This window comes from Balaenoptera acutorostrata, chromosome 9 (assembly GCF_949987535.1).
Source record: "Balaenoptera acutorostrata chromosome 9, mBalAcu1.1, whole genome shotgun sequence".
Lineage (NCBI taxonomy): Eukaryota > Metazoa > Chordata > Mammalia > Artiodactyla > Balaenopteridae > Balaenoptera > Balaenoptera acutorostrata.
In genome coordinates, this window is record NC_080072.1 from 103,224,772 (window position 1) to 103,239,321 (window position 14,550).

The window sequence follows — 14,550 nt, forward strand, 5'->3', positions numbered from 1 at the left end:
AGGAAAGCCCATAGTTTGGGATGGATCGATGGGTGTGAGTTTCTTGTGGGTCGGCCGTCTTGGCCACTGAGGCTGACGTGGGTTCACGTTGTCCCTTTTCAGCTACTGTGAGGAGATCCCTGTAGAGGAGAATGAAGTGAATGACAGCTCTTCCAAAAGCAGCATAGAGACCAAGCCAGATGCCAGTCCACAGCTCCCCAAGAAGTCCATCACCAACAGCACACTGACGTCCACGGGGAGCAGTGAAGCGCCCGTCTCGGTACGGGCAGGGAGCCCTTTGCTTCCACCCAATCCGGCGGCAGTGTTTCCCAGCCTTGTTGACTCCACGGGACCCCAACCTGGGGAGCAGGTAGAGGGGAGGTTGGTTACACTGTGGTCAGTTTATGCAGGGAGGCATCCTGGAGCAGAGGCACTCTCTCCATTCAGATGAGTGTAGAATCCAGAGCTGGGTTCTTGGTGCTTCGGGTACCAGATTTTGTTTGGCTTCGGAGCAGATGAGAGCCATTTCAAGTCCACTGTGTGAGCTTTGCTCTTGGTGGGCTGCTGTGATCCGCCCACTGGTGGAGAACTATTCCAGGTCTTTTTTTTCACTGCCTCGATGTAAAGTCAAAGTTGTACATGAATAGAGGACTGCAGAACTGCTATCTGTTCACTCATTCTGTAAATCGTGATGGAGCTCCTAGTGTCGACACTCTGGTTTATTTTCCTGCTGTGCTAGACTTTGCAGAAGAGACAGAAATGTGTAAGAAGGACTCTGTCCTCTGGGACTTGGTTATAGAAGGGATAGAAGCGTGGTGAGGGAAGTGTCGGGGTGTGAGCTGGCAGGTAGAAGAAAGGGTTCCCAGAAAAGGGAGCCTTGTGGCTTAGGGGTCAGACCACTTGGCCTTAGAATGAAAGCATCATGCATATGATGCCTAGTCTCCATTTTCTGTCTCTGAGGTTGACTTTAAAATGTAAAGAGTTGTACCCATTCCCTCCCAGGGCTGATGGGAGAATGAATCAAAAACTGCTTAGGAAGCCTTTTGAGCCTCTCAGAAAACAGGGCACTAGTTGGAGGCAGGCCCACGTTGTTACAGGACGGTGGAGGCCTGGCCCCAGGAGAGGAGCTGGACTATGGAGCTGGCTCTGCCCACGTGTGGGGCTTGGTGTCAGGAGAAGGTCAGGGCCCTGTGCTGTGTTCTGTCCTCCCCGGCAGAGCCGGGGAGACCCCTGACCCCCGCAGCCCAGCCCCTGAGCGGCTGCGTTCTGAACCTGCGGGTTCCTGCGGCCAGCTCTCTGACTTCCTCTTGGAGAGCAGGCCAGGCTGACCGCTCTGTCTCCGCCCCAGTTTGACGGCCTGCCCCTGGAGGAGGAGGTGCTGGAGGGCGACGGGTCCCTGGAGAAGGAGCTCGCCATCGACAGCGTCATCGGGGAGAAGATTGAGATCATTGCGCCCGTGAACTCCCCTTCGCTAGACTTCAACGACAACGAGGACATCCCCACCGAGCTCAGTGACTCTTCCGACACCCACGATGAAGGTGGGCGTCTGACAGCGGGGGCAGAGCGGCACTTCCTGTCTCCAAACATTTTGAAGGCTTAACGGATGTTCCCATATGGAGACTGGAGTCAGTCTGGGTTCCTGGCGGAAGGGTGGGTGGGTAAAACAGCTCTTTTAAAAAAGGTGCACCTGTTATTAGCAAACATCCCTTTTTACAGGTACTCACCGTAGTATCCTTGTCATTTCATATTTGTCTTTTTCTTTTTTTTTTTTTTCAGTTTTTTTTTTAAACGTCTTTCTTGGAGTATGATTGCTTTACAGTGTTGTGTTAGGTTGTCTGCCATTTAGTCTGTCACTCCACGTGCCCCCTGTTGGCACCAGCGTGCCCTGCAGCTCCGCCCCTCCCAGTGTTTACGCGTATACGCCACAAGCAAAGTGCCAGGCAGCTGGCCCTGGAAACACATCTTAACAGACACTTGCTTTGGTGGCTCCAGCGTGGGGCTTTCGGAGCTAGACTGTTGCCTGGTCAGACAGACTGAGGAGCCTGCCCTTCCGTCTCGTTCTCCTAAGTGGGTAGCTTCTTACTGCCCTCCTGCGTAGGGCTGGCGTCTAGCCCTCCCTCGGGAACACGCTGCCTCTGACATTCCAGGGCGAGAGGCCAGATCCTCAGCGTTCACGGGTATGGTTGATGGCTTACCTCCTTTGAGTTGGTGGCGGGTTCTGACTGGCGAGGCTGTGCAGACAGTGCTCACTCACCCGTCTGTGGACGGTCTCCTGTGAGTCACCGGTGGGGCTTTCTCACCTGCACTGGGCTTGCCCACTGCCACCTAGGGTGCAGGGTCGGTGCAAAGGACTGCGCAGGTGGGCACTGCCTAAGAACCGGGGTGCCGTCACGTAAACTGAGAAGTGAGTATCCCCCGAGCTGTGCTCCACGGTCCTGATCCTGCACAGTCATGGGCACGGACCCTCCAGGATGCTCGTGAACTCCTCCCTGGCCTTCTCAGGGTCACAGGAATGCCAGAAACGGCAGTGTTCTGCTTGAGATCAGATAACAGCCCCTGCAGGTGCAGTAATTAGGGCCTGTGGGGTGCCGAGGGCTCAAGAGGAATGCTGGGGTTTGAGCAACTCACCTGTACTCAGAAACTCTCTCCTGTAGAAAATTAAATTTTTTAAAGGGGATATAGGCTGCGTTATGGAAGGAGAGCAGACCTTGCGCAGAGATCACGGCCCTGCAGACCTGACCAGCCTCAGAAGCTTTTGTAAAAACAGATTCATCAGTGTCCCTGGACACACCAGTGCCATGGGTTGTGATGACATTTGCTGTCAATTGTGGTTTAACTTACAGACTCTTGATAACGGATCCTCTGGGTTCCGGCAAGCCCAGGAAGTAGTCATTTATTTAAACTTTGGTCTAAGATCACTTTAATTAGGAAGGCTTGAGAGTGTAAAGGCAAATAGCACATTCCCAAACTCTTTGTAAAGCTAGAGTCCGTAGCGTGCATGCCCGCTGAGGAAGGAGGCCAACGGACACAAAGCCATGAACGGCGGAGGCCATGGCCCCACTGCCCCACTCCGCGGCCTCCTTTGAGGCTTCGTGGCCATTCCCACATTAGCCACGGAGACATCTGTGCTCTGGGGGGGTGTCCCTGGGGTCTCCCTCACCTTCCCTGTCTCCCTCCTCATCCTCTCTGCAGGGGAGGTCCAGGCCTTCTACGAGGACCTGAGTGGCCGGCAGTACGTGAACGAAGTCTTCAACTTCAGCGTGGACAAGCTGTATGACCTCCTGTTCACCAACTCGCCCTTCCAGCGGGACTTCATGGAGCAGCGACGCTTCTCAGGTCCGTCCCTCCCGGGGCTGGTGCCTCCCACCCCTTCCCTCTCTGTCCACTCTCCTTTCCTCTCCTCCCAAGTGCCCTCCTTTTCCAGGCTGCCTGATGGCCCGGGGCGCCCCCTCTCTGGCCTCACACGGTGCCGGAGCTCCTCGGGGCCCTGCCGGCTACTCTTCCCCGCGCCACTGCGGCTGTATGCTCACCCTCGGTGCCCAGACCCTCGGTGCCGGGCCCCAAAGGCTCGGCGGCGAACAGGATCCACGAGGGCTCACCGTCTAGTAGAGAGTAGCAGCTACCACGTCCTGTCGGCACGTGCTGTCCACCAGGCGCATTACACTGTCTCGTTCAGTCCTCCCGTCTGCCCTGTGTGCCAGGATCGTGATCCCGACGGTACCAGTGAGGACGCTGAAACTCAGACCATTATTAGACGCCCGAGGTCATGCAGCTAATAGGAAGGGGCCCAGCTGGGATTCAAACCTCAAGCTCTCAGAGTTGATGCTTTGCACCTGTGTGCTCCTTGCCCCTGCTCGGCCGCACCGCAGGGACCGGCAGGGCTGCTCGGGGTCCGAGTCTGTGGAAGAGCCCTTGGGCATCGGTGAAGCCCTCTGCCAGGAGGAGGGGCAAGCCGGGGGCACGGGGAGGTTGTGCCTCGGAGCACAGGAGTTCGTCCCAAGGATCCCAGGCCCTCATCACAGTAACCCCAGTGTTGCCAGCTGCCCCGTAGGTGGCCCCAGAACAATCAGCATTCTGGAGCCCTGTGTAGGATTTCGGCCGTGCTACAATGAGCTTCTTTCTGCTTTGACGCCCCCTCCTCTCACCCTCCTCCCCCGGCCCTCAGGCTCCCGTTGGCTTCCTGTTGGGGGCCAGTCGGCAGTCAGTACAGTCAAGAGAAGGTCGCTGGAGGGGACGTTCAGATGTGGGGATGGCGCGCCTCCCTCCCTCATCCCACGGCTCCTCTCTCCCCTCAGATATCATCTTCCACCCGTGGAAGAAGGAAGACAATGGAAACCAGAGCCGAGTGATTCTTTACACCATCACCCTTACCAACCCTCTGGCTCCTAAAACTGCCACTGTCAGGGAGACACAGGTGAGCCCTGGGCAGAGGCCAGTAAGGGCAGGCTGGAAAAGCCTCTGTTCTGTCATGGAGGATTCAGGAGAGACGTCAGGAAGGAGTGTCTGGGTGACAGTGTTGTTTAGCCCTGACACGGCGGCATTTGACATGCTTAGATGCTGCCACTTCCCATGGTTCCGGGTCCCCGTTCAGAAGTTGGGGGTGGGCTGGGGAGATTGGGAAGGAGGTGCTTTTCCCGTCTTGCTTCTCGTCAGCCTCGTCCCACGACCCTCTCCTCCCCACAGACCATGTACAAGGCGAGCCAGGAGAGCGAGTGCTACGTGGTCGACGCCGAGGTCCTCACGCACGACGTGCCGTATCACGACTACTTCTACACCATCAACCGCTACACTCTCACCCGCGTGGCCCGGAACAAGAGTCGACTCAGGTGCTGTCTCTGCGGCCGAGCGGGTGCGGAGCAAGTTCCTTGTGCACCTGGGGAGGAGGGGGCGCTGGGTGTGCTGGCCGCTGCCTCGGCCTTTCTTCTGTCTTCTCGCTGGAGCCTCCGAGACCCCCCCCCCCGCCCCGTCCTGACCGTTCTTGCTTCTCTCCACCACGTGTTCCCTTCACCCCTCTGTGCGTCTCCGTAGTAAACCTTTCACAAGCACTGCTTTTTAGGGATTGTCTGCAGTTTATAAAATACCGTGTAGGTACTTCACCTCCAAGAACTGGATTCTTTAGACTAACCCAAGGAGGTGGGTTTATCCTCACTTTTCAGATAAGAAAGCTGAGAGTCATACAAGTTAAGTAACTTTTCCAAGAGTCAAAAGTGTTGAAACCCAGGTCTCAGAAATGCAAACCTCTGCCCCTCCCACGCTGCTGGGTGCTGGGTGCTGGGTGCTGGGCGTATTGCGAGTTCCCACGCGTGCGTCTCCCTGATGGTGGCAGCCCCGGCCACCCTGGCCAGCAGGAGTCCCAGCCCACACACCGCTGCATTCCCAGCACCCAGCACGGGGCCTGCACACAGCAGAGTCAGAAAAGGTTGACTCAGTGATTAGTTAGACGCTGTTTGTGGCTCGAGTCCTGACCTGGGCACTGTGACTTGCCTTCAAGGAAGGAAGAAATTTAGACCCTAACATTCCACGAAGCTTGTAGTCTGACCAAAAAGCCAAGACACACACCCATTTGAAAACAACCGATCGTGTACCTGTACCTTAGACCCAGTTCTTCTGGTTATATGGAGCAGAAGTTCACTCACATTGTTCAAATAAAATAGGAGTTTGGTGAAAGGCTGCGAGAGGTCTCTGGGGAATCAGGAAGATCTGAATACCCACACCTTGAAAAGGGCCTGAAGCTTTCTCACCTTTGAAACATTTTTTTTGGTTTCGGTGCTTCTCTCTGAGCAACTCCTCGTCCCTCCCTCCCCCCCTCCTCGTCCCTCCTTCCCTCTCTCCCTTCCTTCCTTTTCTCCTCCCGCCCCCACCCCCTCCCTTCTCTCTTCTCCCCGCTGCCCCGCTGTCCCTCCCCTGCAGCATCTGTGTTCCTCGCTTCCAGCTTCCTTGGAGGGTCTTCCAGTTGGATGTCCCTTCCGTCCAGCTCACGCAGAGGTAGTTGGTTGACCCCAGACAGACCTTCACAGAGAGGTGCCCACCCTCAATCCAGGGAAGAGTTGCTGGGTGGGGGTGAGGTGGCCGTGGACACACACACGTCGGGCCGGGGCTGGGAGTGAGGTCCCTTCTTCCTCCTGAGGGCAGAGCAGGGAGCCTTGAGCGTGGGGAGCGTAAACTGGGGGCATCTAGTAACCGATGGAAGCGCAGCTTCAGGAGAGGCAGAGCAGCGTGACTGTGCAGGAGCGGAGGGAGGTGACGCTGCAGGGACGGGCAGCGGAGGCGCCCACGACGGGGAGAGAGTGCTGGGGACAGAGCCGGAGCTGGCCAGGTCCTGGGGAGGGTGGGGGGGCAGGGGCCAGGCCAGGAGCTGACGAAGCTCTTAAAGGTGGACGCCATGAAGCCCGAGAGCCTGCCCTGGGCTAAAAGTCTCTGGAGAAGGAGAGAAGGGCCCTGGGGCCGGCAGGCTGCCCGCCATCCGGAGCCCTCCTGGGAGGAGGCCGAGTGGCCTCGTGAGCAAGCTTTGGGCTTGGAGTCAGAGCCCTTCTTGCTAGTCTTTGGTCTGCTTACAAATTCTAAGACTCAGTTTTCTCTTCTGTGAAGTGAGGGTAAATCCACTAGCTTCACCTACCCCAAGGGGTGGCCAAGGAGGTCACGTGATGTGGATGTGAAGGGGCTCTTTTCACTTGTAAAGGGCAGCACGGATATGAAACTACTGCGGCCTTAAACCTGAAGTTTCCTTTTCCCAGCAGAGGAGGGTCCACCCAGCAAATGGCTGATCTTGTCTGTGGCTTGTTTCTCAGGGTCTCCACAGAGCTGCGCTATCGAAAACAGCCCTGGGGGCTGGTGAAAACGTTCATCGAGAAGAACTTCTGGAGTGGGCTGGAGGACTACTTCCGCCACTTGGGTGAGCACCGTCGCTGGTGCTGGGTGAACCCCGTCGCTGGTGCTGGGTGAACCCCGTCGCTGGTGCTGGGTGAACCATCCCGCTGCCACCGTTCAGGGAGTGAGAGGCATGGGGCACGGGGAGAGACGGGGCAGTGAGCAGGCTTCATGGAGTCCCTGAGTCTGCCCCAGAAATGGGTACAAAGTTCAGCACGTATGTGAACATACGCACGTTCAAGAGATTCTGACTGTAACCTTTATGAGATCGTCGTCATGAAGGGATCCATGACCCCCCCCCCCAAAATGAGCCTGAGATCCAGGCACACTGGTGGTGATTCTGTTATGAGAAGGAAGTAGCCCGTGAAGGCGTCCACTGGGAAACGTGGCGTGCCCCAGATTGCATACGTGAGGGTGCATGTTGGGAGCCTTTGTCTCTACACACTGTTGAACGACCCAGAGAGGGCCTTGGGCTGGGCTGGGTCCCAGGAGTATTTCCTGGGGCTCATGGGCATCCCTGAGGGACCCCCACCCTCCCAGGCAACATCCCAGAGTACAGTAGGGCAAAATGGTCCCCTTAGAGAAGGTTCGGCTAGGAGTAGACAGCTGCTTCTGGAGGCCAGCGTGCTGGGTGGGCGGGAGGGGCAGATGTTCTCTGGTGTGGCCTTTTGACCCTGACAGAGAGCGAGCTGACCAAAACGGAGAGCACCTACCTGGCTGAGCTGCACAGACAGTCGCCCAAGGAGAAGGCCAGTAAGCCCCCGTCGGTGCGGAGGAGGAAGCGTCCCCATGCCCACCTGCGGGTGCCCCACCTGGAGGAGGCGATGAGCCCCGTGACCACGCCCACCGATGAAGATGTGGGCCACAGGATCAAGCACGTGGCAGGTGTGCGCCGGGCGGGGGCCGGGGAGGCGTGGCTCAGGGCTGTGGGCGGGAGCTGCGTGCCTACGCCAGGCACGCAGGCGTGCGCAGTTTGCAGCGTGGGGTGGACTGCGTATAATTGGCTCACGACTCATTAAATCTGAGGCTCCGGATACTCCGCCATTTCCCTTTGCCCTTAAGCCCCTCGGCCCCTGCTCAACCCCCCCGTGTGCTCTGCTGAACAGAAGTTGCCTTTGGGTTTCTGCCTCCATGTTCCCTGAGCTCCGAGGCTCCCCGCTTGCCTAGGCTCGAGCCTGCAGCTTCCGAGCGCTTGGGACACGCCCCAGGGAGAAGCCGAAGCTCAGGCCCCAGGGTTACCTCATGACACAAAGGTCAGGGAGTGCAAGGCCGCCCCCTCCTCGGCCCCTGCCAGGCAGTGGGGCTCCCTCCTCCCATCCGGCCATTCACAACCTCCCGTCTTTGCTCGGTCGCGGAAACGTGCAGCAAGGGATTTTCAGGCTGTGCTCTGCACTTCCCCGGGTGTTCATCAGGTTTGGATGGGGCAGGGGACGAGGAGGAGGAGGGTGCCAGCCTTCCTTGTCCCTCGCCTGGCTTCAGCCGGAGCACTCCCGTGTTGTTCATGAGGTTTACATGCAGGACTTCTGGCTAACTTTGCATTCGAACAAGCTGGCCCTCAGTGGATTACATGACTTGCTCAACGTCACATGGCCAGTTATGGGTAAAGCCAGAGCTGAAAGCTGTCTCTGGTCCCCGCCCAGTGCTGTTTCCCTTCCACGGCTGCAGGTCGCTGTGTCCTGCCTCTGCATGTCCTAGCCACAGAGGTCAGGTGACTTTCTCATTTGTTCGGTCACTTTCGTGTCCGCCTCGCCCTCGAGGAGCTTCCCTTCCCTGAGGGCCGGGTCCACGTCTCACATCGTTGCCGCGACAGCGTCACGGGCAGTTCTGTGCGTGACCAGCATCACGGCGGCCGTTGGTGGCCTGGCGGGCCACGTGGTGACGGCCTCTTCCTTCTCCCCGCAGGTTCCACGCAGACACGGCACATCCCCGAGGACGGCCCCAGTGGTTTCCACCTGCAGAGTGTGTCCAAGCTGCTGCTGGTTATCAGCTGTGTGTAAGGGACTCCGACTCTCCTCCCCCGCCCCGCCCCGCCCCGGCCGCCTTCCTTTCTCGCCTGCCACCTCCTCCCCGTCTGTCTTCCTCAGGCATCCAGACACCCTCGCTGCTGCCCTGGTTTTTGCTTTCTCCTCTAGTGCCTCTCCAGATCGGTTGCTCTGTCTGTCCTTCCTTGCCTCTTTGCTGCTCTTTCTCTGTTTCACTCAGCACTTACTGTATGCTAGGCCTTCAGGATTCAGAAGAAAATGCTGCGTGCAGCATTCATGCCCTTCAGGAGCTCAGTTTCAAGTGGGTCAAACAGACAGGAAATTCACAGTTGCTACACTGTTGGATAAATGCTACCATAGAGATGCCACAGAGCATTTTAGGAGCCCATTCATTTGTTTGTGACAGACGTTCTGGGTGTCTGCTCTGTGCCAGGCGTCGGGACTGTGCACTTACGGGGCCCACCCTTTGGCAGGGTGGCCAAACACAATCGATGACTAGAGTCCAGGAAAAGTGTATGCTTATTTTAATATAAGCAATGTATAATCACTGCCATAGTGCTGTAAAGCTGTGGGCTCAGTAACTTGCACAGAAAGATGCTGGGACAGAGAGAAAGTTTGTTGAAAAAAATGAGGGTGTCAGATGGGAAGACAAGCTTTCTGAAGTGTGAGCCCAGAGCCTGCTCAGGACTTGTGTAAACCTTGAGCAGGAACAGCTTGGACGGCTAAGTACAGACAGCTCTTCTGCCTGGTTGGGCCCACCGCCTGACCGCCCAGCCCTTCCTGCCTGGGCTGTGCTGTGAGACGTGGCGGCAGGGCTTGGGGGGCTCAGGAGCTGCCCAGACGCTGGCTCTACCAGGTGTGCACCAGGCATTAGACTGTGCGTAGCTCTGTCCTGCTTCCGTGACTCCCGCCCCACCCCCAGCCCTTCCTACCTTCACTAAAGCATTTTTCAGGATTGCAGAAGCAGGTCCACAGCTCTGCCCACAGGAATCTGGGAAGGAAGTCCTGGACTGACATGGTTGGATTTGCACTTAAAAAAAAAAAATCACTCTGACGGCAGTATGGCGCATGGGTGGTGCATGGGCTAGACAAGAACGGACTGGAGGCAGTGGGGGCCAACAGGAGTAAACAGCAGTGATCTCGGCGGGAGGGGCTGTCACGCTGAGATGAGGGCCTCCTGGGGCTGAGAGGGCCCAGAAGGTGAAGGCTCGTTAACACCTGGTTATGGAGCGAAGGAAGAGGTCTTCCTGATCTGCGTGCCTGTAGATGGTTGTGTCACGGACAGAAACCTGGAACTTAGAGGAAAGTTGTCACAGAAGATGCTGTCAGGTCCCGATGTCTCTGAGCTGCCATAGATTGTTCAGGCGGATGTGACAGATAGATATTTCTTGATGTGGACCTGGAGCTTAGGAGGGAAGTTTAGGCTGCAGTTGCAGAGTTAGTTGTCGGTAGCATTAAAGCCATGGTGGGAATGAGATGATCATCGGAGGAGAGTGTGGAGCGTGAGAAAGGAAATGGGCTGAGGACAGACCTGGGGACCACGTAGGGAGAGGGGCCTTTGAGGGTCACGAGGGGGGCTCTTTTGCTAACCTTACCTGAATATGTAACATAAAAGTAGATGCAAAAGTCTTCTGACTATGGCATAAGAAGCCAACATATTTTTACAAAATTAAATACAAAGACAACTGTAAAACCAGTAGAATTCACCTTTGGCAGCATCATTTTAATGTGATTCATGCCATTGTTAAAACTAAATCTCTGATGTTGGTTTTGGTCAACAGAAAATTCTAACCTTGGGTTAGTTCTGCTTAAGCTCTCTCTGTGTTTTGTCATTATTTAGTAGAGAAGGCCAGTGGCCTGAGTAAATTGTATAGCATATTAACAAATGTTGGCACTTTGTTAGTTTAGGATAATTGGGCCTCGTCATTCAACCCTAGAAGATCCAGGCGGTGCGTCTGCTCCCAGCCTGTGAGTGGAACCTTCTGGTACAGTGCAGGTTGCCCTGCGTCTTAGAGGCCCTGGCTGCCATAAGCCTGCCCTGTGGTGACCCCAGCCTCCTACCTCTTCTCTGTTTAGACCACCCCCAAGCCTTCACTTGGGAAGTGGGCAGGGGTGTCCCTTGACCTCCACTGAGCACAGACAGGACTGTAAACACAAACCCAAACGCAAGTACTAAGATTGTGTGCAGCACACCCTGAGGAAGCGGCCTTCAGGTGGTCCAGGCGTACTGATGCAATTAAAGGTGGTATCATTGAAATTCAATACAACATTTAGAAGTTCTCGTGGAAAACAGAGAGCCCCAAGAACACAACAGAGTAGCCCCAGGGATTTGCAGCTGCTGCTTTAAGGAATGCCGCCGTCCATAGTGCTGGAAGCCCAGGTGAGAAACGCAGTAACACACACCACACGCACCACACACCACACACCACATGCAGCACACACTTTGAAAGGTCAGAGGCGTAGTATAGGTTTTCTTTCTTTGTTGGTCTTTTTTCCATCTATTTGTTTTATCTTCCCAGTTTTGTCATTCTTTTCCCTGTGTGTCTGTACTTCCTCCTTTAATGAAAATAACTGCTCCTTGTGGAGGGCTTCACATACATGCACATAACAACCTCAGCAGGGTAGGTATTATCCTGTTGAGGGAACTGGGTTTCAGTGAAGCTAGGAAACTTGATTGAAAGTTGAGATGTTTAAGTAGTGAGCCAGGCTTTGTACCCAGTTCTGCGTGTCCGCGTCCTCTCTTTCCCGGAGCGTTCCTCTCTCCATCCCATGAACTTCTGTTATAAAATGATCTTTAGGCCACTGAGGCCAAGAGAAGAGAATTCCCACAGGCCTCAGTGACTCTTCATCATTCCCCATTGGGTCCTCCGGCCCCTGGTTTTCCTGCCACCTCCCTGACTCTGAGCAGTTCCAGCCCATCCCTGAGAAGCCTTGGCTGGTCCTCGTGCCCCGTGCAGGGCTGTGGCAGGTGCACGGAGGAGACGGCAGCTCTCGGGCAGTTGTGCTAACATCTGGGAGGCGTATCAGGGGCAGAGCTGGGAATCCCACTGGAATTCCTCCCCCGGTTTGGGTTTGTAGGAGGAACCTTGTCTCCACTGATCACCCTTGAAGTGCTAAGAGTCTGTTTACAGTTGCTCCCTGCCCCCCCCCCCTTCCTGCTAGATGTCCCCATCCTGCTGTGTCTCTGCTCCTGGCATTTCTTTCTCACGGACGCTCACTTTCTCTCTGCCTCGGGTTGAGTGCGGCTTTCCCCTTCCCCACATGAGCCTGTTTCTAACCTCTGCCTCCTCCCTGTTTGTCTTCCTTGCTCCCATTGGGATCTGTTTCAGGTGCTGGCTCTATGATTGCTTCTTTTACCCCCTCATCTCTTTTCCTCTCCATCTTACCTCGCTTCCCCCAGCACCCAGGTGTCTGGGTGACTTGTATGTCTCTCCTTTCTGATGTGTTCACCCCACACACCTCTCCACGGCCCTTTCCTGGCCCCTCCAGATGACACTGCTTCCCTCTCTCTCTCTCTCCCCGCCCCCCGCCGCCTTGCTGCATCCCTCCGGCTCCCTTAATCACTCACTGCGATGCTTCAGGTGACCCGATGCTTCAGGTGACCTGGTGGTCAAGGACACGGCCGCTGGGGAGGGGGAGCCTGGCTCTGCGAGGGCGGGCGTTCTCCCAGATCCCGTCTCATGGCTCCTGCTTCCCCCTTGTCTCCTCCTTAGTCTGGTGCTGCTGGTCATCCTCAACATGATGCTCTTCTACAAGCTCTGGATGTTGGAATATACCACCCAGACCCTCACTGCCTGGCAGGGTCTGCGGCTCCAGGAAAGGTAACCCTGGCCTCTCCCCCTTGCTCCCACCTTCACCCCAGCCAGTACTGTGTCCCGGCTCCTGCTTCCCAGTCTCCTTGGGGCAGCCCTGCTGCGCTTGGCGGGGGGATAACCCTCTGGGATGAGTCCCTAGGCAGGCTCTGAAAACTGTCCCTGTAGTTACAGTCTGCTTCTGATTCGGGGCACAGGGGAACCAGGGCGCTGAGCAAGGGGCAGAGCACTCTGATGTGGCTCTCTGTCCCTCGGGGTCTGGGCGCATAGGACAGTCGACGGGCCATAACTCCAGCCGCTGGGGTACCGCTTCTTCTACCCCGCAGGTTACCCCAGTCTCAGACAGAGTGGGCCCAGCTCTTAGAGTCCCAGCAAAAGTACCACGATACCGAGCTCCAAAAATGGAGGGAGATCATCAAATCCTCGGTGATGCTTCTTGACCAGGTGAGATGCCCCCACCGTCCCTCCTGACCCTGGTCTTATGGAGATGGGACTTCTACCCTGTGCTCTGAGGAGAGCGCCATCTCCATCACCGTCCACCAGATGCCCTCCTCCCGTTCGTTCTTCCCCCAGGCCATCCACTGTTCTAATTTTAAAGCCATCCTTGAGTGAGCTGTTGGAGACACCCGTGTATTCCCCAAAATTATATCAGTGAAAGGACACACTGGATTTGCAGTAGGAAAACTGTAGGTTAGATGGAAGGAGAGCTAATTTATTTTCTTGGTAACCCATAGCCATCTGACAGGCCTTGAAAGAGATAGCCCCCTTTTGGCAGAGATTTATCTTCCCAGAGGGCGTGTCTTTGTAATTCCTTTTGACGTGTGCTCCCCTCCCCCACCTCCTGCCCTCAAAACATGCACACAACACCCAACTCCCAGGCCATGGCTCCTCCTCAGGGGCTGTGCTGAGAGTCTGGGAAGATGGCTGGTACTGTGTCTCCTTTTCATAACGTCTTCTTCCTGGTACAGTTTTCTTTCTGAAAAACTAGATGCGTCTATTTAAGAAAGTCGTTCTGGGGCAAAATCAATAGTTAGCTTCATTTTATCAGACTGAGGTGGAATCCTAATCTTGCCACCGACTAGTTTTGTGACCTCAAGCAAGGGATTTAGTGTTAGGGACCTTCAGTTTCTTCATTTATAAAATTGGAATTATAATCACTGCTTCGTGAAATTGCTGTCACATTTGATCTGATGGCCCATGGGAGGCACTCATTAATATTCAACTTTACTTCCCCTTCATGGTTTGGTCTCTTCGCTCTAAATTAAGGAGAGAGAATTTTAATGCAGCTATCACGATCCAGTTTAATGGGTTTAGAGTATCACGCATAACATTGGAGCCACGTTTAAGGAGGGCATTTTTTTTTTTTAACCAAAGGAGGGCAGACGGCACAGCAAGGAGTTTGGAAGCTCTGGCCTATCAGGAAGGCTTGACAGAATTAAAGATGTGCTCAGGAGCAGGGAAGACTGGGGTGGGTGAGCAGCACAGGACAGTCTTCAGACATTGGGGTCTAACATCTAGAAGAAGGGTTACGCTGCTTGTGAACCTCCAGGGGACTGAACCAGGGCCAGAAGTTACAGGGAATCGGATTTCTGAGTCATCAGCGAAAAGCAGACTCCTTACGGGTAGAGCAGTCCAGCAATGGAACGGGCTACTTCGAAGGACTGAAAGTGCTCAGAGGGTGATGCAATGATGTGGGGTGAGGGACTTTTGAATTAAAGGCGGGGGCAGTTGGACTGGATGACCCGGTCCCCTTCCAGCTGTGGAATTCTATTTGGGGTGGGTCTCCTTCAGAAGGAGCTTGGGGCAGGCAGACCTGTAGCCTCATAGACTCGACTCTGCAAGCATTAAGATCGGTGTCTCGTTCCGTTCCCTTGATTTTGTTTTTCGTTTTTCTTTTCCCCCATTTTTTG

General features: G+C 55.4%; 1 protein-coding gene across 3 annotated transcripts in view; it reads left to right on the top strand.

The window, feature by feature from the left end:
- GRAMD1B (GRAM domain containing 1B) overlaps positions 1 to 14,550 on the top strand; it is a 181,409-nt gene that overhangs the window by 160,511 nt on the left and 6,348 nt on the right. For all 3 annotated transcript variants that reach the window (XM_028162448.2, XM_057552848.1, XM_057552847.1), the window contains 10 exons: positions 103 to 259; positions 1,328 to 1,517; positions 3,172 to 3,315; positions 4,275 to 4,393; positions 4,663 to 4,805; positions 6,768 to 6,871; positions 7,528 to 7,731; positions 8,749 to 8,839; positions 12,542 to 12,649; positions 12,967 to 13,084. In XM_028162448.2, the coding sequence (XP_028018249.2) occupies positions 103 to 259; positions 1,328 to 1,517; positions 3,172 to 3,315; positions 4,275 to 4,393; positions 4,663 to 4,805; positions 6,768 to 6,871; positions 7,528 to 7,731; positions 8,749 to 8,839; positions 12,542 to 12,649; positions 12,967 to 13,084 (1,378 nt within the window). The remainder of the gene's footprint in view (positions 1 to 102; positions 260 to 1,327; positions 1,518 to 3,171; positions 3,316 to 4,274; positions 4,394 to 4,662; positions 4,806 to 6,767; positions 6,872 to 7,527; positions 7,732 to 8,748; positions 8,840 to 12,541; positions 12,650 to 12,966; positions 13,085 to 14,550) is intronic.